The sequence below is a fragment of the Lissotriton vulgaris genome, chromosome 3_1, assembly GCF_964263255.1.
Source record: "Lissotriton vulgaris chromosome 3_1, aLisVul1.2, whole genome shotgun sequence".
Lineage (NCBI taxonomy): Eukaryota > Metazoa > Chordata > Amphibia > Caudata > Salamandridae > Lissotriton > Lissotriton vulgaris.
In genome coordinates, this window is record NC_141689.1 from 1081336263 (window position 1) to 1081362874 (window position 26612).

Below are 26612 nucleotides of genomic sequence, written 5' to 3' on the forward strand. Positions count from 1 at the left end.
TCATTTCATGCAGGTCTGACAAACAGTGCCAGCGTGACAACCAATTCAAATGTTATTTTACTCTTCCTATTAATTTTCCCAACTCCCCTATATTGGAGCTACACAAAACCTGAAATACCTGCATTTGAGTGTAACCTGCTCACTGTTTGCTGCATTTCCCAGACATTGAGCAAACAGAGCCAAAGTTATTACTAGCAAATGAAAATCTTATTGCCCCCTTTTAATTTTGACCCCCGCCCCCTAATCCCTCAACCCCATTAGATTGGCACAATACTTGACATACTAAAAGAAGACTCATTCTTCTACATTTTCTCCATATTTTGTGCAGATGTATCTCCTAGTGCCAAATTATTAACAAATTAACACTTTCTATACCCCCCCTTCTTAACTGAGCACCCCCTTGATGGAGCTCCATGCCTTTGAAAAGCCAAGAGTAGGCTTAGTAAGCTAAGTGTCTGGTAAATTTCATGCATATTTGTCAAGCAACTGTCTAGATATACTAGTGTTTATCCTTTAGAGCCTACTCTGCACCTTTTTAAACCCTAGTATCTCAACACTATTGCACAGATTTACACCCAACCACAAAAATACCAATTTTTAATAAATATCTTCATTTATGCCAAGTTTGCCATAATTCCTTTCAGTGGTTCGAGTTGTAGTGATGGGCAACATTTCCTATAGGAGCTAAAATGGGAAAACACATATTTTTTAGCCCCACTTATCTTTTTTTCCTCCTGCACAGAATAGCCTGAGAACTCACACACCAGACCCTAGCATCATGCTCTAATTTCTTGGATGCTTGAACTTGTGCTACGTTACGCTACATGGGTCTTGTTAAGCACCTGTCTCAACCAATAAGAGAGCCTTGGCACAAATCAGAGCATGGACACTAAACATCATGCATCATTAATGGATTGGGCCAGAGAAAAGCCAATGTTTTAATATTTCCTAAATCACAGGTGATGAGAGAAGCACCTGCTTGGCACATGCATAGAGAGTTCTAGAGCCTTATGTCAAGATGAGGCAATGCACCTTCTAGTGTCACGTAAGGATGTGGCCCCCCTTCGAACCTGCGTGCCTTCATTTGAACACACAAAAAGTAATAAATCCACCGACATTGGGCACTTGTTTACATCTCATGTTGAAATCATTAGGGATGTTGGATGAGAGGTATATTTAACACGACAGATGTAATTGCTTGAAAATGTTTTGGCACTGAATGCCACCTGCGAGGCCTGGTCTCACCCAGGTCAGCTGCAGGACCTCGCTGCCTCCCAAGCATAAGTTGCATTGTCATTCCCGGGGAAGGGCCATGCAATGACATAATGAAAAGGTAGCAGTGAGGAATGTGGATTCATGGGTGGTGAAAGAGCAGCGGTGTGACGGCAGCAGGACTCTCACACGCCACAGTTGAGAAAGCAGTTCCGTAGTGCACATCACACTTTCTGACTGCACAGGGTGGCACTGCTCATGGACGTCTGACTGGCTCGTCCCTTCAGACGGGGACAGACCGAGGTCCTTCTGGGCAGAAATAGAGAGAACTGGGCAGCCCCGGCCCCTCCTCTCTCGCACACTCTTGACAATGTTAGCTGCGGTGACATCACAGCGCGGGGCGGGGCCTGCTGCACAGTTTGTGTGTACTCTATACCTCACTTCCTAGCTGCCAGAGCATGAACAGTTACATTACGGACCAGGAACTGGGAGCAGATGCGTCCTGGCCCCTGTATTGCCGCTGCCGGCGTGTTTTCGGGGTGGATTGTGCCTTTCCCCTCCAGTTTGTGGTAACCTCGGCTGGGCAGTGTTTGGAAGGGTGTCAGCAGCTGTGTGTTTCCTCTTGCAGTGCATGGCTCTTCTCCTGCACAGCGAGCACCTGGAGCCCGGCACCAGGAGGCTGCACTTCAGGTAAGGCAGCCCTGCACTGCTTTCCGCTGTGTGCCTGGGTCTTCCGGTGATCGCAAGGTGCCCTGTGGCACGTCATAGCAGCGCATGCGGTTTTGCGGTCGTGAGTCACGTTGCATTCTGGTACTTGTAGTGACACCCACCCACAAGAGCCAAAATGTAAATCAGACATCCACGACTAAATGACCTACTGAGACAACAACAACTTAAGATTTCTGAGCGCCTCGATTATTAAGCTATTCATTCCGGCACAAGGGGTCGTCGGAAAGCATGAGTATAGGTACTAAACGTTGCTGTGTGACTGGGTTGGTGATGGATCCTCGAATAGTGTGCTCATGTTTTTCCCTAATTCTCTCATTAGTACAAGAGGAGGGGCGTGGAGTACCACGTTGAGATAGTGCCACCGTAGCCCAGTGGGGCAATGCACACATATGTGGATGGACAGCTGCGTGCTTGTATGAATGAATGGCTCTTGTGTGCATGGGTGATTCAGTAGATGGATGGAAGGGTGGGTGTTAAGCTGGAAGAACATGAGCAATCTCTCGTGCACTGTCCACATTCTGAATAATGAAATGTTAACATGTCTGCTGAGCATCAGTATTGCATGAGCTGTAGCTTGCTGCATTTGCCAGAGGTAAAGGGTCAATATACAGAAGTTGCTGCCTGTCACCCAAATAAATACCAGGAAGGTCTTGGAGAAACTCTGGAGATACTTGAACGAGTTGGAGGTCTTCAGACACACACAATCTCTAGTCTTCCTATGATACAATCCATTTGAGCATCTGTCAAGCTTTAGCTCATGTCAGTGGTAAGCAGGTAATAGTATTCTCCCACATCATTATAGGAGCTGTTTGTCTGGTGCTACACAAGCCATGTAGTGATGTAGACCTTCCCAACTCATCAGCCTTCTCTGATACATTAGATAAAATGCGCTTCAGCTCCTCGTCCTTTCACTTATACCATAAACCAATCCTGTAGCAATGCCATCCATTGGTATATACTGCACCAGGCACTAGCTGTATGTATTCAGGCAGAGTATTACTACAAATATCAGGACACTTGTATTAACCTTCCTGCTTTCTCAAATTTGCTTGAAAATGCACCATTTTCCCACTATTTTTTCAAAATTTTCTCGGGGGGAAATCCCCCCGAACCCTCCTTAGGGGGTTCGGGCTCGCTCGCTACGCTCGCTCGCTACGGTGCAGTGTGATTATCAGTTTCCGCCCCACCACTTTCAAATGTCACCAGCCGCCACTGCAGTTTAGGCACTATTACTGCACCTACATACAAAGGCATAGCCCCTGGCGAGAGTTTGCAGCAAGGGGAGCTGCACAAACCAATATTTCTTACTTACCTTGTCCACTCCGAAGGAATCTCGAGGGACAGGTGAGACATTGGAATAGAACTCGTAAGTATTAACGTGGTGGAAACAGTGCAGCCACATTGGCTAGAAAGGTCTCTGAGATAAGCAAGCTTACATTAAACATTTTCAGCAGGGGGAGCTACGGCATATTTCGGCATGTACAGAGATGTTTTAAAAATTGTTACGTAGTCGCCTGGAGTTCACATTGGTCTGCCATCCTTAAACCTTAATGCATACATCTGCCTAATTTTGAAACCATTGTGTGTTTAGTCTGCATCAGTGTGAATGGGAATGCTTGCCGTAGCATGGATATGACAATCTCTTGTTGAGGTGCTGCCAAGGCCAGGCCAACAGCACGTGATGGAAAACAGAACAGGGCACACACATCAATCACTAGAATGCAAAACACTGCAGTGGGACCTCAAAAGCACTCTAAATTATCAGTCTCCAATAATTCACACAGACTTCTTCACAAACAAGCAACACACCGCAGACATGCTACTTCAGGTTTAAGGTGCACTGTCAAGAGTGGATGTAAGATTTGCTAACAGAACAAACAAATGCCTTATTATGTCTTATTATTAATGCTGCTTGTGATTCCAGAGCAAGAATAGAAGGCGAAGAGAATGCAATGGACCAAACGACACAGGGACGTTTTGAGAACGAGTTTAGGTAGCACTTACTAGTGTATGTGAATGTACTTCATAGCACTTTAACTTAGCCTTGTACCAATACTTTCCACCTTTACTCAAGGAGTTCCATTCCACACTATTGAGACCTTTCTTCTTTGTTTTACTGTTTGTAGTCCGCATTGATTGTAATCCCAACTATCAGAAAACGTGTTATCTTATTCCCTTTTATACATGCGTGCACACACACTTTAAGGGTGTTATTGTTGCCTTTTTTAATGTATTTGTCTACTAAAATGCCGTCTTGTGGCAACTTTACAGCACATCCGTGTACAGTTGCTAATCAGTGAAGAGTATTGGTACTTTGGACATTAAGGTACCTAAGGGACACACAAATAATCTTTATATTTCAAAATCCAAGGAGGGGGGGGGGGGAGGGGGAGTCTCGCCAGGTCTGGTGCTCTGTTCTGGGTGTGTTGTATCTAATAATAAATGCACTTAGGAGCCTCATCAGCATTGTAAATAATAAATTAGGCTAATTTCCAAAGCCACATTTTCAATATGGAGGATTTTGCCATTGCCCTTTTTGCAGTAAATTTGGACTACATGTATTGTGTGTAATTACCTGCAGATCCTTTATACATCCCTAAAAAACGCACTAATTGCAAATTTTCATATTTTTACAAACACACATCTGGAGCTTAGATCCTGCCTTTTGTGTTTTTATCATCAAAAAGGCAAAGCTTTCCACACAGTTCCATGGCACACATTATAACACCACACATGCCCTATCCACACCACATAATTCAATACAAACCCACTTAATTCAACTCAACAACACAATTACACAACACATCACATACATCCAATCTACAACACACAATTCCAAATTATGACACAAAATTCAACAGCACACCACATAATTAAACTCCACAACATACCATTCAACAACACAAAATGCCATTCCACATAATTACACTACATAACACACAATCCAACTCCACATAATTCCAATACATTTAATGCCACATCATTACTAACCACATCATTCCACATCACAACATGCCACATTATTCCACTACACAAATCCACTCCAAACACGCAATTCCATGTCACACAATTCCACAAATAATTATTCCAATCCAACCCACACACTTCCACTTCACAGCACAAACATGAACTCCATAACACATAGGTAAAGTAAATTACCATTTACAATGCCAAACTCTCTAACTCAAACAAATGTGAGACCGATAGCATTTCCAATACTTGTTTTGTTTTCTGCAGCTGGCTCTGGTTATTGAAGAGATGTGTGAAAAGCTGCCGGCCAATTTTTCGAATGAAAAGGTTGCTCACTGCTGCAGTGACTCCTATGGCCACCAGAGGTCATGCTTTACTTCGCTGGGACCAGATGAGACCTACGTGCCTCCAAAACTTTCAGTCGACTCTTTCGACTTCACCGATGCCTTGTGTAACACTTCTTCATCAGAGGCTCTGATCTATAAACACAAAGCGTAAGTGATATCTTCCATCTTGCGTGACCTGGGTGCCTTCCTCAGGGATGTGAGCCAATGTGGCAAACTGCAATGCACCAATTTGACAACCTTTCCCCAGTAAAACCGAATATTTATTGCACTCCTAAATTAAAAAAAGCTTGCTGCTAAAAAGAACATTTACAAAATAGTACACTTTTCATGGTCGCAAGATTCCATTGTGAACCTGACACAGATCATTTTTGAAATAACCATCTTTTGCGTGTTATTACCCCAGATTCTTGCTTTCTTTTGCTAAACCCGTTTTTACTGACATTTGGACTCATACTTTACCCTGCTAACCAGTGGAAGTCAGCCGTGGCCTGTGCAGGTAAGAGCGGTGGGGCCGGGTGGGACAATTTCTACGGACGATGACGAGGGAAAATAAATAATTTATTGAATTATCCCTCGCCATTGTCCGTCGAAATTCCCCTTCGCCTCCCATCCCCCAGTCCCACCCCTCTTACCTGCGTGGGCCACTGCTTGGTAAAGTGCTTATGCTCTCCTCTCTACACCTGCTAGAATTGGCATAATTCTAACGGGTACCTTTAATTTAGTTGCAAGTAGCTACTAAATGGTACCACAAGTACCCTGGGCCTGTAACTTAAGTGCTGCTAGGGGACCGCAGCACTCATTGGGTCACCCACTAAAGTAACACATAAAATATGTCTCCAGGCCTGCTCCTGCAGCCTGGTTGTGCAGTTCTAAACTGCCATTTTAACGTGGCACAACAGACCTTTTGCCGCACCGAAACCTTCATTTTTAATACTTACAAGTTACCGAAGGTACTCTCTGAATAGCCATATGGCAGAGAGCATTGTATTAAAAAAGTTGGACATTTATATTTCAGGATTTACATATCCTGACAGTGAAAAACCTCAAACGTCGTTTTTCGGTGTTGCAAGGGTGGCGCTCCCACAGGTTAACACTTGTTTTCACTATTACATTCAGTAAGTGCAAAAATAATTTGGGGAACGGCTTCAAAAATTGATCCTGGACTCACTTGTTATGTTATGTTATGTTATGTTAGCCGGATTTGTAGAGCGCACAGATGCCCCAGCAAAGGGGCGTCCTGGCGCTAACAGAACAGAAAACCCGGACAAAAGCGATAACAGGAACACAAAACACAACAGCACTAGGGGTCTAGGGGAAAAAGGAAAGTTTTTACAGCCTTCCTGAACGACAGAAGTCCGTCAATGGCACAAATATGAACAGGAAAGGAGTTCCATAGCTTGGCAGCGAGCACTCTAAAGGAGCGGCCGCCGACCCTAGACCTCTTGAAGCGCGGCACTATGGCCAAGTGGAGACCAGAGGACCTCAGAGACCGTGCTGGAACATATGAGGAGATGAGGTGCTCCAAAATCTGAGGGGAAGAGTGTTTAAGGATTTTAAATGACAAACAAAGGGACTTAAACTTAATTCTCTGGACAACAGGGAGCCAGTGGAGCTTGTGAATGTTTTTTTTGGCTGAGCAAAATCTGGGTAAGCCAACCAGAGCCCTGGCGGCAGCGTTCTGGACGCGTTGGAGTCAAGAGAGTTCAGCCTGATTAGCTCTCAGAAGAAGAGAACTGGCGTAGTCTAACTTAGACAGAATCATTGCTTGAACGATGAGCTGTCTAGTAGGTGCATCAAAGAATTTAAAAGTGGATCTAAGCTGACGCAGAGTCCCGAAACAAGTGGCAGCAACCTTTTTGGTGTGAGTGGAGAAGCTGAGTTTGGAATCGAACCAAACCCCTAAGTTTTTAACCTCAGTGACAGAGATAGGAGTAGGACCGAGCTCAGATGGCCACCAATTGTCGCCCCATAGATGAGTCTGTTTCCCAACAATGAGCACCTCGGTTTTCTTGGCGTTCAATTGAAGGAAATTGTCAGTCATCCAGCGCGCCACAGAAATAAGCCCCTCACGGAACTTAGCAGCCTCAAGATCGGAAGCCCCACTTATTGCAACCGCCAGCTGCGTGTCGTCGGCGTAGGACACCATAGTCAGGTTCCCACGTTTGGCGACAGCAGCCAGCGGCTGCACATAGAGGTTGAACAAAGTGGAGCTAAGAGCCGATCCCTGCGGGACTCCCTGGGAAATCGCATAAGGTTTAGATTCAAAAGGTGGAGTGGCAACCTTGAAGATGCGACCAGATAGAAATGATCGAAACCACTCAAGTGCCAAATTGTCGACACCCGCCTCAGCCAAACGCTGAAGTAGGATATTGTGGGAGACAGTGTCGAACGCGGCACTGAGATCAAGAAGAACCAGTGCCGCAGTTTAATCAGAATCAACCAACATGCGAAGATGTTCAGCCATAGAGAGAAGCGCAGTCTCAGTACTATGACCGGGCCGAAAACCGTTATGCGATGGATCTAAGATATTTGCAGAATGGAGATGGTTGGCTAAGATGGTGTTAACATGGGCCTCGGTCAATTTAGCTGCCCACGGGAGGAGGGAAATGGGACGGTAATTCTCCAATTTTTGTGGGTCCAGAGCAGGTTTTTTTAGAATAGGAATCACCTGGGCTTGTTTCCAAGTGCCAGGGACAGAGCCAGAAGATAAGGACAAATTAATGAGCTCACATAGAGGGGGGGAGACAGAGGGAAGCAGATTCTCTAAATTGAACAGGTCGTAGCGGATCCTTAGGAGAACCTGATTTAACTTTTGCTACAAGTTTATTAAAATCCTCCATAGAAAGCTCTGGGAGGTAAGATAAAGATAGAGCAGTTTTTGATGCAGGTATCAATTTCTGCAAAGACCCTGTGGAGCTGGAAAAAGCACAGTAGATACCCTCCACCTTACCGATAAAAAAAGCAGCTAAATCCTCACAATGGGAGGAGGAGCAAATCTCAGCAGCTGATGCTCTGCTAGTAGTAAGATCCTTAAGCACCTTAAAAATGAGTTTGGTTGGGTTGGTGCTGGCACTAAATTCACGAGAGAAATTGGCAGCCCGAGCCCTGCAGATTGCTCTATGGTACTTCTTAATAGCAGCGAGGTACTGAATTTTTCTTTCAGGTTGGTATGATTTACGCCAGGCTCTTTCAGCTTGTTTGCAAGATTTTTTTAAGAGCCGAAGCGAATCATCATACCAGGGGCTGGAATCGGTACGCCGCTGTTTGCTCTCAGCGATAGGGATCAGCCTATCCAAGGCTTTAGTCAGCCAGTTAAAATAAAGATCATAGCCAGACTCCACATCAGTAAAAGGGCCCAAGGGAAAAGCACCAAGAAGCTGATGGAAATCATTCAATTTCAATTTTTTCCAAGGGCGTCTGAGAATAGTAGGAGTAGGGGCTATGAGAGGTAGATCATTCAGCGTGAGGTGAATTTCAATTAAATGGTGTTCCGTCCAGGCCATAGGCCTCGGAGACAGTACCTTAACCATTGCAAGGTTAGTAAAAAAGGGGTCAAGAATATGACCACCAACATGTGTGTGATGTTCGACTAGTTGGAATAGCTGAAGAGCCTCCAGATCGACAAGAGTGATGCTGGCCGCCGAAGGGCATGGGGAGTCAAAGTGGAGATTAAGATCACCGATAATGCTAAAATTAGCAGCTTTTAGGGCCAGAGAACCAACAACATCAGGAAGAGCGGCCCTGAAGGCAGCATCCGGGCCCGGGGGGCCGGTAAATAAGTAGGCCAGAAAAAGTAAAATGGTGGTTAACAGAGACAGAAAAATGGGCGCTTTCGCAGCAAGCAATATCAATGGCCTTTCAGATACATGGATAACAGGATTTAACAGCCGCCGCAATGCCACCACCTCTAGAGTTACGATTGAGGGTGTAAATAGTATACTCAGGAGGGAGTGCCAGATTAATCGCCGCCAAGGCATCATCGTGGAGCCATGTTTCTGTCATGTAAAAAATGTCAGGAGTCTCCTCTATTAATAGGTCATGGATATCTAGATGATGCTTCACCAAAGATCTAACGTTAAGATGGCAAACCTTAAAGATAGTGGAGTCTGGCACCTGGGAAGAGCTAATGTTGTTAGACGCTCTTGAAGAGGCTAAGCAGTGTGTAGAAATTGGGGCAGGAGAAGGGAGAGAAAAAGCACACCATTGGCAGCAAAAAGGGCCACACAAAGGATGTAGAGAAGCATCAGAGCAGGGGGACAGAATCGGGCGTAGACAGAGCAGCTTAGCTCTGGAGTACATACTTACAAGAAAGAGGGCAAAGGTCGCTAAACGAGGAGAACTATAGAGCCCTGCCTTAGCACTTCCTAAGCGCTGACGGGCGCAGACGGGCAGGACTCTGGCACGACTCAGGCGCAGTGAAGGCGCGCCCGTTGTGCGTCACCGCTGCGCGTTAGAGGGAAGGTTTGAGAGGGGCGGCCGGAGGAGGGCCGCAAGACTAGAGCGCTCGGTCCGGCGCCTCTAGAACGGCGCGTCCATACCCAAGATGGCGTCCAAAAAGCAAGCAACAGGCTAGGAGCCCACAGACCCGGACCCGCTAAGCAGCGGTGATTGAAACAATTATGGTGCAGGTGGGGGCCAGGAAACCCTATTAAAATCAGGGATAAAATGAAAATAATATAAACCAAGATAGGAAAAACAGGCACTTTTAAAATGTGCAGAAGCGCTGCCTGTCTAGCGTTACCGCGTGAAGTCCGCAGCACGCTGATGTCCGAAGTAGAGTCCTGACTGACCCCCTAGAGGACCAGCCTTAAGAGCAATTCAATAGCAATTTAAAATCCAAGTTAATGGTCAAGTCGGATTTTATATTACTATTTCAACTTACACTTTTACATTTTTTTAATTTTCCTACATAAAACCAAAAAGCTTTCCTGACAGCATTCAGCTGTCACCTGACACCTTATGACTCCACCTGTGGTGAACTGTGTATTGCTCCCAGACAGCAGGTAGAGAACAATGGATATAGGGAGGGAGGCTCCTCTCTTGACAGGATGGTCTCGGACTGTGCCTAGTCCCTTCCTGGGTTTCAAAGGATACTTACTTTGTCATTGACCAATGAAGCCCATACCTAGGCCTGTCTACTTTTGTCTCACTAGTCAGACTGGCACTAAACCCATTGGGAGGGTAGGAAGTGACCAGAACTGGTTTAGCAGTGGACAACGGATTGTCCTCTACCCACTGGCTGGTGCTGGGCATACAAGTGAACCCAGCAGACCTCTCCTATGAACACTCTTAGCACTGTCAAAATCAGAAGGACGGCACTGCTGTCTGAGACATGCTTGCCTTGAACTCAGGACCCCATAAGTTACTCCAAGGGTCAGTTGGCGACCTCCTGTTTGAGCTACAGAGACACAACACGCTTCTAAATGCATCTCCCCCTGCTACTGTCCAACTGAGAAGTTTGAACTGCCTCTGTCCTTCATCCTGCTCCTGGCCTCTGCTGGAACCTAACTCTCAAGTCATGACCCCCAGGTCCTGGAACCTTGGCTGGTATTAGAATGCACTCCTCTTATCCAGAAAACCGCAAGAAGTGGAATTTGGAAAGTTTTTGTTGACTTTCAGCCTTGAAACTTTTGAGAAACCAGGATTGCTGTTGAAGCCACAGCTGTCAACCTAAAATCATCAGTCAGCCTGAACTTGCTGGTTTGCACCGCTGACTGAGATCTGACTTGTAGAAAAGTTTCCAGGTCCGAAAATAGAATGCTTCACTAAGACAGATACCAAGCTTAAGCTGATGCATATTGAGGCCTTATTGGGCAAGGGCTCCGGGCATCCTCATTTCCCACATTTTGGAGAGTACATTTTTATCCAAGATTTGTGATTTCATCCAAAGGACCTGAAAAGATATGCAAAATGGGTCAATTTGAATGTTATGAATAATGGTAAAATAGGTGATGCACAAGAAAGTGTGTTTTCTCTTCTAAACATAGAATCCACAAAAAGTTTCTTGAGCGAAGGCTGAACTCTCCCCAGCTTTAAGATGAATACAGAGTAGAATACTTTTTTCTCCAAGTGGAGTTCAATATTTCTATGACAGAAAAAAGTTCAAGATTTTTCCTCAATCAATTTCAATCATTCTGGGAATTATGATAGTGTAGTATTTGTGCTTAGGGTCAGCCATTCCACTGGGAAACCTTCCAACCCCAGGCATTTGTGAAAACTAGACTATAGGGAGAGTGCCGGGTAAAGTGATTTTAATGGATAACACTCTTTTGCCTACCTAGGATCCTCTGAAAATGTCAAACTATGAGCAAAATCAAAGATCTTACTCACATTTCTGTGTGGAAAAAAAATCCAGAATCTGAAGGAATTGTCAAAAGCACTACCATGGAGTGATCCTATTCTTCTGATAAACACTGTGCCCCATTTGTGTGGGTGGGCCTATTCAGTGACAAGAAAGGCTCCAAAATGGAAAGTGAAAATATGCAGATTTTTATTTGAATGACACAGACTTTTAGGAGCTTGGTAACTTCTGTATTTGGGCCTAGGCTGGCTGGTACCCAATATAACCTACCAAGTTTTAAAAAAACAGGAACCTTGGTGGTTTGGCTTACAGAGATCTCAGTGTTCGTTTTACCCAGAATACTGTGCAAGCGTCAAACTTTAGCTAAAATCATGGACTTTCCTCACATTTCCGTGAGTTGATGTTCCAGAATCTCTAGTGCTCGACAAATATTTACCACTCAGCATTCCAATACTTTTCCTGACAAAAATAGTACAACACTTGTGTGGAAAGACCAAGATAGTTCCCTTTGAATTCCAATATTCAGGAGATTAAGTAGCTAGAATATTTTGATTTTTGATTAACATTGTTTCTTGGGATTGAGATAGATGTTAATTGGGCCTGTACTCTGCTGGCACCCCAGAAAAAAACCAAACCCAGATATATCTGAAAACTTACATCTCATGGGGAGTCCATAGAAGTGTATTTTTCAAAGACCACTACCTTTTGTTATTTCTAGCAGATATCCTCAAATTTTCGTGAGGCAAAGTTCTGGATTCCTAGGGGATTGACAAAAGTTCTACTACTCTACAATGCCACACTTCTCTTGACAGAAAGGTGCCTATCATCTGCAATAGGAAAAGCCACAATGTGCAATATGGAAATGTGAAGATTTTTCCTTTGATTTACAATCATTTTTCTGATGTCAGCTGCAGGATTTGGTTCTAGAGTTGGCCAGCGCTCAGGGAAGTCAACCAAACCTGACATGGTTCAGCCTATAACCATTCACAAAGGTGTTGCAGCATTCTTTAGGACCTAAATTCAGTGCTGTTGCTCAAAGTGCTCAAGTCAAAAAACAAATTCAATTATAACATATACAAAACCGTCCTGTGTTCACAAGGTGGAGGACTCACTGGCGGTAATCCACTAATTTGAGAGCCGTGCCTAAACTTACACTGGCATGGGGCTCAGGGTGCTCTCTGTCCTGGTACCAGAGCTACAACCGGCCACTCGCCACACCATGCCAAGGAGGAGGAACCTCCTTTATGAGTCTCTTAGGATCACTGGACAGTTTTGTGTATGACATAATTTTTATTCGGTTTTTTTTTTTTTTATTTGAGCATTTTTAAGCAGCAGCACTGAATTTAGGTCCTGAAGAAAACCGAAAAACCTCTGCAGAGGGTTATAGGCTGAAACATGTCGACCTCTGTTTGACACTAAAGGCAGGTTTAATCACTACCCACAGTGCCCTGTTTTTAATCCTGTCCCAGGGAAGCAATGATAAAGGTACTTTCGGACTCTGTAGTTCTTTTCAATTATCACTTTCCCCTGCTGCCCACCCCAACCCAGCTCATCATTTGGGTATTTAATATTTCTCTTAATCAATCAATCAATCAATCAATCAATCAGTCAATCAGTCAATCAATTTTTTCAACTAACATACCTGAGGCCTACCTCTCAAAGAGGGGGTTGCATCCCATACCGTGACTAGGCATCAAGGTATGAGGACGTTCCCAATGATAAAGACTGCCACCTATGATGGATGAGGGAAACCGTCCTTTAAAAGGGATACTCTACTATGGCTAGGCCTCGAGCTACAATAGCAGCATCTATTGACCCAAGGGTTTAACCATTGAAATCCTACCATTGTGGGCTTTTCTAAACACTAGACACCCAGAAAATCAATACTGGTGTGGCCTGTATGGATCGTATTACATTTTCCTATCTAAAAGGTCCTTGCAAAAATCCTAACTGGATAAAGAAACCCAATTTCCTCTCATTTTCCAATTTGGGAGGCTGCTCTATTAGACCTGGGGTTTACTGTTTTGATCCAATCCTGTTGTGTATTAGGTACACCCATACCGGTGAGATGCTGTTTATCTCAGTAGAAATGTGGGAATAGAGAATGTTACGTTGTTTGCCATTGGCTGGAAGCGCCTGAGATTTCAATCATATAAATTTGGGCAAATTGCGGGGCATATTTAAAAGGAAACAGTTGGAGCGGTGTGTTAAGCCATGATTGCTAACTCCACACTCCGATAGTTTCCAAATGCAGGGATGCGCCTTATTAACAAGAATACAGTGTACCCCTGTATTTCCCCTAGCGCTGGCGCTAAATTAAGCTGCCTAGCAGAACGGCAGGCCCCCTTGCACCATAGGGCAAGTGTGCCTGCGTTGTGGGAATGATTCTTCATGTGCAGGAAAATGTCCCTTCCTGCACATAAACAATCAGTAATTAATCATTTCTCCTCGTTTCGCCAGGTTAAGACCAGGAATTCCCTCGTCTTGTTTTGCAGCTGCCTCATATTTACTCCAGCCTTGTAAATAGGGGACAGCGTAAAAAAGAAATTTGGGTTGCATCGGAATGTGCACCTCAACACCCATTTCTCTCCCTGTTCAGGCTAAGTGCTGTGCGAAAGGGGGCCTTATTCACAAGGCGGCGCAAAACCATGTGAAGTGGCTTAACGTAGCTTTGTAAATACGGCAAAGGGCTTATCGCCACCAGAACGTCACGAAAAGTGATGTACTGGCACATGCGTTTGCTAACCCACACTTTGACATTGATTCATCATTCTCGAAAGAAAATATTGTGGGTTCCATGCAAAACCCCACAGCAGATTGCTCTAAGTCTCTAGCTTTCAGAAAAAGCAGACCAAAATCCTCCTCAAGCCAATTCAAAGCGATGGATAAAGAAGGAAGGAATTTCACATGACACAATTTTACTTGGATAGTTTCACTTTTAATGTAGAAAAGAGTCAGGGGCTACTGACATGTCTTAACTTCTTGATCAGTAGGAATTATCATTCATCTGCCTGACATGGAGCTCCCTGTTGTCTTGTTCACGATTTTCTATCTGGTTAAATTGTTTCAAATGTGTACTGTTGTTTTTGGTTGTCTTCCACCTTGTCTCCTCCATTTTACTCAGCTCCTAGCAAAATGCATGTGGCTCTCATCGATATCGATCATTGTCTCTCGTAAATGTATTATTGATAAATGCAAAGCAAACTAACTCCATTTAGCAATGTCTGCGCAACATAAAAATAAAGAAGGAAATGGCCACACAATTAGTAGCAGATAAGCAAACTGGAACTTATTTAACCACTGCACAGTAAAGAAGGCCGAGGCATAAATACGCATGTGGTAACGCTCTCAAATTCTGCATGTACAGCAGAAAAACTCGTTCACAAAGCTAACGATGTTGTAAGCAATTTTTAATTTTGATTAGATGACATAATCTTCAGATCTGTTATCTTAATGTCCCAACAGGCTCCTTATCCTCTTGGTAAAACAGAAGCCCGGCATCACAGAAGAACAAGTGACAAAAGTCACCTCAGAGTTTGGTGCTATGAGGGAGCATTGCTGCAAAGCTGATAACCACGCGGAATGTTTTACTGTTGAGGTATGACATCATGTGACCTCGTTCTCTTGAGAAACTCTATGGTACCAGTATACAAACATGAGCAGCAATAACTTGTTGGTGTCTATGGTTTCCCACCATCTCTGCTCCAGGAACTCCAAGGCACTATTGCCTACATATGACGGCCATTGCCGTGTTATACTGCTTTAAAAAAATGGTCATGGTTCAATATTGCACAGAACAAACATGGCCATTGCAGCCAGTCTGTCTAGTGGTGTGCCTGCACAAGGAAATGTTGGAAAACCAGCAGAAACCATATTTTTGTGCTAGGTATTCTCCATTTACTTGTTGAAAGGGCTACATCCGTTTTGGCACTGCACTTTCCGAGGATATTTCTACATATTCTTCTATTTTTATTGTAACTACATCAGTTATATTTGTGCCATCCAATTAATGTTTTGGGACCCGCTTTTGAAGTGCTTTAAGTGGGAAAACAAGTAATAAAAATATAAAAGTTCGGAAGGAACTTAGCCCAACTCTGTATGCATAAAAAACTTCATACCTTACAGTTCATTAAAAATTCCTTCAAATGTATAATTCTCCTACATAAATAGGTTAATGAAGACACAGAAATCATTTTACTGAACTGTTTTTAATATATATATATATTTTTTTCCCTCTTCAGGGTCCCAAACTGCTAGAGAAATGTTTGGTGCTTCTTGGAATTCAAGCTGCAGTTCACGTTCAAGTTGATGTGTAAACGATTTGAGGTAATAGAATAAAAAAAATAATAATAGTTACATTTTGTTTGTGTCTCTTTATAAGGATAGCTACAAAAGCTCCTTCTCTCAAACCCCCATGTGTATGTCTGGCGTAGAGCAGCTCTAGTTCTCATGTCACTAGCCTCATATCATCAACACGAATCACCAAAATACATAAGTTGAAGGGTTTGGGGACAGCACCCTTCAATACCTTACTTTGTCATTTTTTTCTTTCCCTTTTTTAATTCTTATTTTTCCCCATTTTATTAGTGATCTTGTGTGTTTAGCCTATGTCTTTATGTTACATTAATACAAAGCCAATAGTATGTTTTCTTTGGGCCAATAGGAATCATAGTGTAGATGTAACACACATTATTTTATGTATTTGTTCTAATTACACCCTTCTCGTAACAGGCACATGTATTGTGCTATAAAATATATAAGCAATTGTTATTTGTTTTAAAAATATGTATCAGTGGCATTTTCTAATTCTTTTTTTGTGGTATAAGCTTGCAATATTTGTTTTTTAAAGAAATGTAGCCATCTCACCAGCTTGCCAATTCCAGAATTTTTCACTTCAAATGTTCTTGATTTTGTCCTTTTGTCACTGGTTGTACCTAATATTTAATTTCCATATCTAGAAAGGGAGTAACGGAAATTGGTGAATACTGAATATTAATAAATAAATATGCATTTGAATTGATCTTATCTATCTAGACACTGTTGTAAACCCTATGTTTGAAATCACAGAATATAAGGATGTGGAATCAAGACATTTCTGACATTCACAACGTAGCACAACTTAGCCTTTTACTGACCTCCCCACCCCTCATGGTGTGGGTCCTGAATATCGAGTAAGAAATATAGCGAGAATTTAGTTATTTGTTAATTTTGTAGCCATAATAACAAGGACAAAAATATAAACAGGCAAGAATGTTTAGATTTTCAATACCTAACTCTACTTATGTGTACCGTGTTGATGATATATATACAATGGGGAAAACAATGGTTAAAACGTAGTTCTAGTTAGGGAAACCTGTTTATTCTTTCTATACAAACCAAACTTAAACTACACAAACATTATCATAATTGCAATTGCATATTTATAGACGAGGCGTCAAAGCACTTTTCGGCGGGTAGCAAGCTACTCTGGAATCCAAACAGGATTAGTGGGGAATTAGTAAAGGGAAGTATTAAATTAATTTGAGCAGTAGACATGTGAGTATGTTATTTGGATTGAAAAAGATAGTGGAGGGATAGAAGAGGGAAGGTTTGAGAGTCTAGAAAGGGTTATTTTTGGGATCATACTAGTAGAATGGGCTATGTGGATGAGTCAGAGAATGGAGGTAGAGGATATATTGAGAGAGGTATAGGGTGAGAAATAGGGTAGAGCATTTGAGAGAGTAGTAGAATGAGGTTTGGGGTGAGATAGTGAGTGGAGGTAGAGGATATATTGAGGGAGCGTTAGGGGGAAAAATAAGTTGGTGCATTGGAGAGGCTGAATTAGAAGTAATAAATATAAAGATACATAAGTACATGAAAGGTATATATGTATGAGGAAGGTAATATATGTAGATTTAAGTTGTATTTAATAAACTCTTACTTTCAAGTGTTTCTGTACTTTAATTTAATTTATTTCTTTTTAAATTAATAATATATATGTATATATTTGTATTTCAATAGTGAAGCAATTGTAGATGAATAGGTATGATAAAAATATACTTATTTATGCAATTACCTATATACATGTTAAACATAGAATATTATAACCATAAGTAATTTGTATATTTGTTAAGCCGAACTAACGAATAGATACACATTTATAAACATAATTATTATAGAAGTTTAGACAAAGGAATACACTTATCTAGGTATACATATATAGTCCAATTAAATGCGTATATACACATGGATATGCTTTATATTTATGTTTGAGTATGACTTTTATGTGGAGAAGAGCCAACTCTTGAGTAGTGTTCTGAAGTTAAGCTAGTCATCCATGGATCTTATGTTTTGAGGTAAGAGTTCCATAGTTTTGTTGCTTGAACCGAGAAGTGTGTGCTACCTATGGTTGTTTTCCTATATGGTGGGATTTTGAGGCATGGTGACAATTGGGAGCGGAGGTTCCTTTGTTGAATGCATTTGGTGATTTTATTCCAGATACAGAGTGGTTCTGTTCCACATATCGCTTTGTGGGTGATACAAAGCAACTTGAATGTGAATCTTCTTGCAACGGGTAGCCAATGTAGGGTCTGCAAGGCAGGGGAGATATGGGCCTGTGGCTTTATATGTAGGAGTAGAGTGGCAGCAGAGTTCTGAATCTGTTGTACTTTTTTTTAGTTGTTAAAGATGATCCATGGTAGAGGCTATTGGTGTAATAGGGTTTAGACAGAACAAGATAGATAATAGCCTGGACCTTGTGTGGAAATCCCAAGTAAGGGAATATGCGTCACAGAGTTTTTACACATTCTAAGGTCATAGTTATGCCTTAGATTTATAATTTACACACCACTTACAAATTAGTATGACTCGCACACCTTCGAACACTGTCATCTTGTTAACTAAACTACATGAACTACAGTGGAGTGGTGTAAAGCAGAGCGGCGTAGAGTGGAATAGCTCTGTGAGGATTGGCGCAGAGTGGAGTGGCATAAACTTGATTGACATAGAGTGGAGTGACGTAGAGTGGAGTGGTATAGAATGAAATGTCTTACAGTGAAGTGTCATAGAGTGGAGTGGTGCTGAGTGAATTATCATAGAGTGTAGTGCTGTAGTGTGGTGTAGAGTTGAGTGACCTACAATGGAATAGCATTGAGTGGAGTGGCATAGAGTAGAAGTATGTAGAGGGGCATGGCGTATACTAGAGTGGAGTAAAGTATAGTGACGTGGATGGAAGGGGCATTTATAGAGCGCATGGTTACCCAGGGGCATCCCATCGCTAGGCACCAAATCAGAAATTAAGAGAGATTACTGGAAGAGAAAGGTTTTCAGCAATTTCCTGAACTTAAGGTGATCCGGTTCCAGAGAAATATGAATAGGGATAGTGTTCCAAAGTCTGGATGTATTGTATGTGAAAAAACGGCCTCCGCTCCGTACATGTTTAATCTTAGGAACTGAGATCAGTCCTTTATTCCCAGATCTAAGGGCTCTATTAGGAACATAGGGATGAATCCAAGGGCAAATCAGGGGGGGACCTTTTTACTCTGACCGACTTATCGATAATACATAGAGCCTTGAATCGAATTCTTTCTTGAACTGCGAGCCAGTGCAGAGTTGCAAGGGCAGGCCTTGCCGAGGTGCATTTAGGAATATTCAGCAACATGCGGGCTGCACAATTCTGAACTGTTTGTAGTTTTTTAATAGTGATTTGAGGGACTCCAAGGTATATGGCAGTAGCATAATCTAGCCGTGACAAAACGAGGGCCTGCACCAGCAGTGGCCTCACGGTAAACGGAAGCAAAGGAAACACCTTTCTAAACCTTCTCAATAAGCCGTAACAACTCCCTGCTATTTTGCGTGATTGCCCTCTGAAATCGAGATTGCAATCAATCCAAACTCCTAAACTTTTTATTTAATTTTTTGGAGCAAGGGAGGACCAAGCCAGCTAGGCCAGAGGTGATCTACATTTGGGGGTGCTGATTTCACCCAAAAAAGGAGTTCCATCTTAGATCCGTTAGATTTCAAGAGGGAACCACTCATCCAATTAAAAACTTTCTCCAGGCATGTGGCAGGATCAGGGTCACGAAGGTTGGATTGCTTCAAAGACATAATTAATTGCGTATCGTCAGCATATATGAAAATCTGTACCCCAAATCAGTGTACTATTTCCGCCAGAGAACTCATATACACGTGGGGCTTAGGGAAGATCCCTGTGGGACCCCACTTGTCAGCGGAATAGGTTTCGATGAGCATTCTCGTTCGAAGTTTTGTAGAAAGGACTGTAACCATTTCAATGCCACTCTGGTCACTCCGACCTCCCGCAGTCTTTGTATCATAAGTTTATGATTGACAGTGTCAAAGGCCACGCTAAGGTCCAATAGGATAAGAGCAGCACAGCCTCCGTTGTCAAGAGTCTTCCTAATTTCCTCCCCTGCAGCCAAAATAGCTGTCTCAGTGCCTTGTTGGGGTCTAAATCCAGTCTGCGTATGGTGCAGACGGTTGTTTTCTTCCAAAAAAGCTGATAAAATCACGTTGATGTATTTCTCTGCTAATTTACTAACTCCTGTCAACAAGGAGATAGTACGATAGTTTCCCCAGTTGTCTGGATCCAAATTCGTTCTTTTTAAAAGTACTTCCACCCTGGCATGTTTCCATTGTGGTGGAACAATTCCAGTTTTGAGTGAAGTGTTTATACAATCAAGTATGACAGGTGAGACCACCTCTGAGATTTTGTGGAGGATAGTGGGAGGGGCAGCATCTAGAGGAGAGCCCAATTTAAGCTCACTGAGCAGCCTTTGTAAAGTGTTAAGGTCCATCGGATGGAATTCCTCCAGAAGAATAGAGTTATTGGGGGTGATTATATCACCTAATTCAGGAATCTGTTTGGCAGCAATAGGAGGAAAAGAGTCATAGATAGTTTGTATTTTTTCTGAGAAGAACTCGGCGATCTGATCACACTTCAATTGAGCAGGGAGTGATAGAAGGGAATTGGCGATTTTAAAAATTTCACACGGAGAATTAGCCAATGAAATGATTCCCTGATAATAAAGGGCTTGAGTATTTTTAATTTTATTTTTATAAATTTTAATCGCTTCACAGTACCTTACTTTACTAGCCGCAGAAAAATCCTTCCTCCAACTTCTTTCATGCCTTTTACATGTCTGTTTTAACTGACGTAGTTTTTGTGAGTACCAAGGATATTTTTTTTACTCCCATCCTTTCTGGAATTTCCCTCTTAGGAAGGACACAATGAAATGCATGCTTGAGCCATTTATTGAGGTTATCTGTAGCAACAATGGGGGTAGGATCAGATGGAGGGAGGGTATTTCTAAGATTATTGGTCAGTATGTCTAGGGGAAGTTTTAACCACCTACGAGCAATTTTGGTGGTTCGAATAGTAGGTGGATTGACATCTGGTAGAGTCCAGTTAAAAGAGAGTAGGAAGTGGTCAGACCACGGAATGGAGACAGCATCTTCTATCAATAAATTGTTTATATTAGAAAAAATGGGGTCAAGCAAGTGGCCTTTGGTGTGGGTAGGCCCGTTTACTTTTAGCATCAATGGATACATTGCAAGTTCATCCGCTAATACTACCGGGGTGACGGAAATTTCATCACCAAAATGAAGATGAAAATAACCCAAATGGTGAAATTAGGGGAAGCACTGGCTAAATTTGCTCCAGGAACGGGTAGTTCCTTTTTAAAAAGACCCACGGACCCGGGGGACGGTAGACCAGAATCCCTGAAAAAGTATATGTAGGTGATAACTCAATCACAAAAGACATACTTTCACAATCGGGCACTGGATTTGCAGTGGTTCTGCATGCAAATGTATCCTTATTAAGTATGAGCGGAAAATCCGTTCCGCTCGCGGATTTTGCGAATTTTCGGTAAATTCGCGATCCGCGAACTCCCGCGAATTTACAGAGAATTCGCAAATCCGCGAGCGGCGGATTTTTCCGGGGGCAAAAGTTGAACCTGTTGTCACAAATCAACCTGGAAAATCAGCTGTGATGCTGGATAGAGGCTTTTGCATCCTTGACTTTCACGAGCACAATACCCGTGCTGTTCTTGTGACCAGGGGTTTCTTTCTCTTCATCTGCTGAACTGATCTTTCTCTGACCTTTTATACACACAAGAAGCATGTTGACCACGCATGGTAGCCCTGCCCGTTTGGCCCCGCCCACACACTCGCGGTTTGCACCGTCTGCCCGCCATTCACCCACTATGATGGACAGCTCACTCAAGGGACCCCTGCGCCCATCGGGGCGATTGCATAGTAACACACACATGGTCGCTCGAAGTAGTTGATGCTCAAATTCAGTGACTCATTCATTAGCCCAAAAACAATCGGTAACACACACATTGTCGCTCGAACTAGTTGATGCTCAAATTCAGTGACTCATTCATTAGCCCAAAAACAATCGGTAACACGCACATGGTCGTTCGAACTAGTTGATGCTCAAATTCAGTGACTCATTCATTAGCCCAAAAACAATCGGTAACACACACACGGTCGCTCGAACTAGTTGATGCTCAAATTCAGTGACTCATTCATTAGCCCAAAAACAATCGTGAGCGTCGTCGAGGCTGGACAGGTGTGCCTTCTTCCCAACTCTACCGTGGAAAATAAGCTGTGATGCTGGGTAGAGGCCTCACAAGAGGCATGTGCACTCGCATGGAAGCCCCGCCCCCGCCCCAAATCCGCGGATCCGCAAATCCGCAAAATCCGCGGATTTTGCGGATCCACGATCCGCAAATCCGCAAAATCCGCGGATCGTGGATCCGCAAAATCCGCCCATGCCTAATCCTTATGAATTATGGCCAGGCGCCTCCGCGACCTATATTACGGTTGAGCCTTTGAATGACATAATACGGGGGCAAAGATTGGACTATATCAAAGTCTGTGTATTTGTTAAGCCACGTCTCGGTAAAAACTATAAAGCATCAGGTTTTCTCTCTTCAAGAAGAAGATACATTTCAGTAGAATGTTTAGAGAACAAGTGCAGTTAAGCAAAAGCATATTAACCTGCCTTTTAAATGAAGGAACTACTGGTCTTTGTGTTAAGGTTTGAAAGTGAAAACTGCAATGAGTGCAATGCGAGCTAGCATTATCAGGGGGCATAGCATGGGCGCAATTAATATCTACTTCTCTTCTAAGGGGGGAACATCCTTTACAACGCGGATTTTACTCCGCAGTACCCTTTCAACGCGTCTTTTACAACGCAAGTCGTAACCACGACTTGCGCTGGAGGTCGCTACAGGACAAGGAATAATTTATTTTACTATCTAACACCTTCCCTACTGTACGTAGGCTGGTGTTGGAATAGTAAATAAAAAAATTCCTAAGTCCGCACCCCTACAACGCAAGTTGTGGTAATCACTTGCATTGTAAAAAGCGCGTTGTAATGGTACGCATGGTAAAACCATGCGTCGTACCGTCGTACATCCCTTCTAAGGTCATAGAGTTGCGCAGTAGTAGAGATAGTTCTTATCCTCTCAAAACCGGCATGGGTTCCTGCCCCTGGTCCCGTATGGGCACGGATGGGCGCAGACTGGCATGCCTTAGGCACACCCGCTGAGCGCGTCCGCTGCGCGGTCGCATCATCGGCCAATTTATCGTGGCCGGCCTGACGTGAGTTAGCTTGAAGGCTAGACCGCTAACCTGTCCTTAGAAAGTTTCCCCCCTCGAGCTCTAACACAGCTCGTGTAGTGCAAGTACAAAGTGCAAATGTGCAAGTTCAATGTGCAATATAATTTCTAAATTAAATTTTAAAATCAGATTAAAAATGTGAGACAAAGTAATAACGGTTTTCTCCACAGATTTTGCCGACTGGCGCCAAAGCGCGGTCGCTTCATCGGCAATTTATCGTGGCCGGCCTGACGTGAGTTGGTGTGAAGGCTAGACCCCTAACCTGTCCTTAGAAAGTTTCCCCCCTCGAGCTCTAACACAACTCGTGTAGTGCAAGTACGTGGAGTAGAATAACAGAGTGGAGTGGTGAAGAGTAGAATATCGCAGAGAGGAGTGCTGTAGAGTGGACTGATGTACAGTGGAGTAGCGTACATTTGGAGTTGGATAGAGCAGAGTGGAGTAGTGTACCATGGAGTGGTGAACAGTGGAGTGGCAAAAAGTTGATTGGCATAGATAGGAGTGGCAAAGATTTGAATGGCAAATAGTGGATAAGGGTACAGTGGAGTGGCATAAAGTGGTATATAATACACTGGAGTGGTGTAAGGTGGTGATGATTCGAGTGGCACAGATTAGAATAGCATAGAGTATAGCTACTCAAGGTCTGTGTCTGTGTCGTGGGCTGACCTGTCTGGGCGTTGTGCTGCTCCTGCTTGGATCTCCGCTGGATTTGAACCCCTGACGCCCAGGACGCGGCTCTGCAGAGGGAGCTGCTGTCGCTGGTGGTAGGACCCGCCCTCACCGACCACACCGCTGCGGGACTGCGAGGCAGTCCTCACACCTGCAGCCTCTTCCCGCAGCGGCCCCGCCCCCTTTACCCAGGAGTATACAATCATCCTAACCGTCTCGCGCAGCGGGACGCGCGCGGGACGGAGCTCGGGGCGAAGCCCGGGCAAAGGGCGGGCCCTCTGAGGCCCTCGTAGGCTGGGCTGGGCCCACCCATTTACATCTGTAGTTCAGTGGTCCGTGCTCCGGCAGGCGAATGGCTATGCTGGCGGAGGAGGAAACCCCTGGGAAAAGAGGAAGACTACGCAATGGGTCTTAGGACAACTACTTCCCAAAGGTTCTATGTAAGGGTGATAAGGACTCTATTTTAGCTGAGCGCAAGGCTGAGCGGCGACGTTCAGTCGAGAGTATGAAAAACAGATCCCTTACTGACAGTACTCCTCTTGCTTTGACCCGGGAGGGAGGTTTACTAGACATGAGTGGGGAAAATGCTAGCCAAGAAGGTGTTCCCCTTCTGCTGCGTGATTGTACACCCACACCCTGCTTGCCCTCAGAACATATTGTAATTGGTTCCCCTATTCCTAGTCCCGGCCGTATCACTGTTACGGCCAAGCCTAGGAAGCCGAAACCCAAGCAATTAGTTGTTGCCCAGATTCACCGCCCACCACCAAGTAAAAAAAGGAGGAAATCAAGGGCGGCCCAAGGTAAAGCTAAAATCCCGCATTCTGACTTTGGTAAAGGGTTAAAAACTCCCATTTCAAATGAGAGTGTCCTAGTAGAGGGGCCGGACTTTCCATCAGCTGAGGCACCACCGCCAAAAACCAGATCACCTGAAGTAGTTACACAGGCCGTGGATTCAGATAGTAATGTTGGGGTTGTAGCACCAGATATCCCATCTCCCCCCACATTAATAGGGAACTTGGAATTTTTATTGAGATCTCTCCTCTTACCTATTAATGAGACCATTAAAAAGGTTGAAATTAGACTGACAATCTTGGAGACTGCTATAAATAGCATGGTTACTTTAACCAAAGCCCAGGGGAGCGGGGTGGTGCATCCCACACCTTCAGCTAGGTTACCCGCTACCAATGTTGCTAACACCCCAATCGCCCCACCCCAGCCGACTAAACAGAAGTCACAGCCCCAGGGTAGGGCTGACCTCGGCTCCCAAAATCCACCCCCTCCTAAACACTTAAACACCCCAGTAACTGTAACGGGTGGTGACTCTAAAAGGCCAGTGTTAAAGGCCCCCACAAGTAACAAACGGGATGATCATGGGGAAGGCAGATATATTAGAGACCCACGGAAAAAGGTGTCGCAAGTGGAAATTCCCCCAGAAGCAGTGCCCTTTGTGGTAGTTTTGACTGGGGTCCCACCGTTAGCAGAAAGCAAGAAGGAGGGATATGCTGAATTAAAAAATAAAATCATTCACTGGTTAAGGACATATAGGCCCATAGCACATAATATAGATGGGGATATAGTCCATGTCAGGCGGATTAACTGGCTGGGTAGCAGACGTAAAGATATTGAAGGGGACTTAGTGGTGGTTAACTTTAGAGACCCTCGGGTAGCAGATTACATCTTAAACTGGCCACCTGGAAATGGGGACACTCGTATCATTCCTCGGGCCCTAACTTATTTCTATCCCAGGTCAGAGGCCTTTCCTCCTAAATACCAAAACAAGTTCCACTGTTGTAGACCATCCCCTCCCTTACCATACAGCAACATTTATTCTCAGCATGGGTAGTACTCTGCCCTGGCTGCTGACCACTCTGCCTGGATTACAGTGCCCCATAGACACACAATGAACCACGACATTAGGATGGAACACCTAAGACCCTTTACCCCTCTGGACACTTATAATCGGTTTTCGCAGCTCTCCGGGCTGGAAGACTGTGATTGATGTTCACTGTCTAAGGGGGAGAGACGTGGTCAGTTAGGTGTGGAGGCTCCGCGATCAGGTGGCAGTACAGACATAGGGCAGGAGGGATAGCCTGTAGTTCAAACTGCCGCTACCACCAACACTATTGGGGCTCCATTGGTAGATGTGAGTATGGTCAGCACGGTTAGTTGCCCTGTACACCCTAAATCTTCTATTCGGGAGGTGGGTAGCTGCACGACCACGGTGGGTAATGATGGGGGGAGTAAGGGGGTCCATACCAAAGTACCCAAGGGTCGATGGGTAATAAACCTGTTATCTTGGAATGTAGCGGGGTTAAAAAGGAAGCTGGATATACTGGAATGGCATACATTCATCGAGAAGTTCGATGTTTGTCTGTTTCAGGAAACCTGGAGCCTGCTACCCATAAACAAACCGGGTTACACCACCTATTTTTCCCCAGCAGTAAGCAGAGGGAAGGGCAGACCGGCGGGAGGCCTCACGGTCTGGATAAAAATTGATTTAGACTGGGATGTGACCCACCACGACTCGGAGTGTAGTGACATACTTCACCTCTCTTCTAGGAGTCACACCGAGGGATGTAGGCTTGATCTATTCAACGTGTATGCCCGAGGGGCACCAGAGGATACCACCTTCTCAACCTTATTATCACTAGATTCAGCCTTAGCTAACTGCCCTCCTGCAGCGAAAATTATTGTGGGGGGGATTTCAATTGTACGTTTGAACCCCTCCTCGGAGACGACCCCTTGGGTATTGAAGATGA

General features: G+C 44.0%; 1 protein-coding gene across 1 annotated transcript in view; it reads left to right on the forward strand.

The window, feature by feature from the left end:
* LOC147727443 (serum albumin-like) overlaps positions 1-26612 on the forward strand; it is a 217678-nt gene that overhangs the window by 167390 nt on the left and 23676 nt on the right. The window contains exons 12-14 of the mRNA XM_086961515.1: positions 5179-5405; positions 15025-15157; positions 15801-15885. Of these exons, the coding sequence (XP_086817641.1) occupies positions 5179-5405; positions 15025-15157; positions 15801-15875 (435 nt within the window). The 3' untranslated portion in view covers positions 15876-15885. The remainder of the gene's footprint in view (positions 1-5178; positions 5406-15024; positions 15158-15800; positions 15886-26612) is intronic.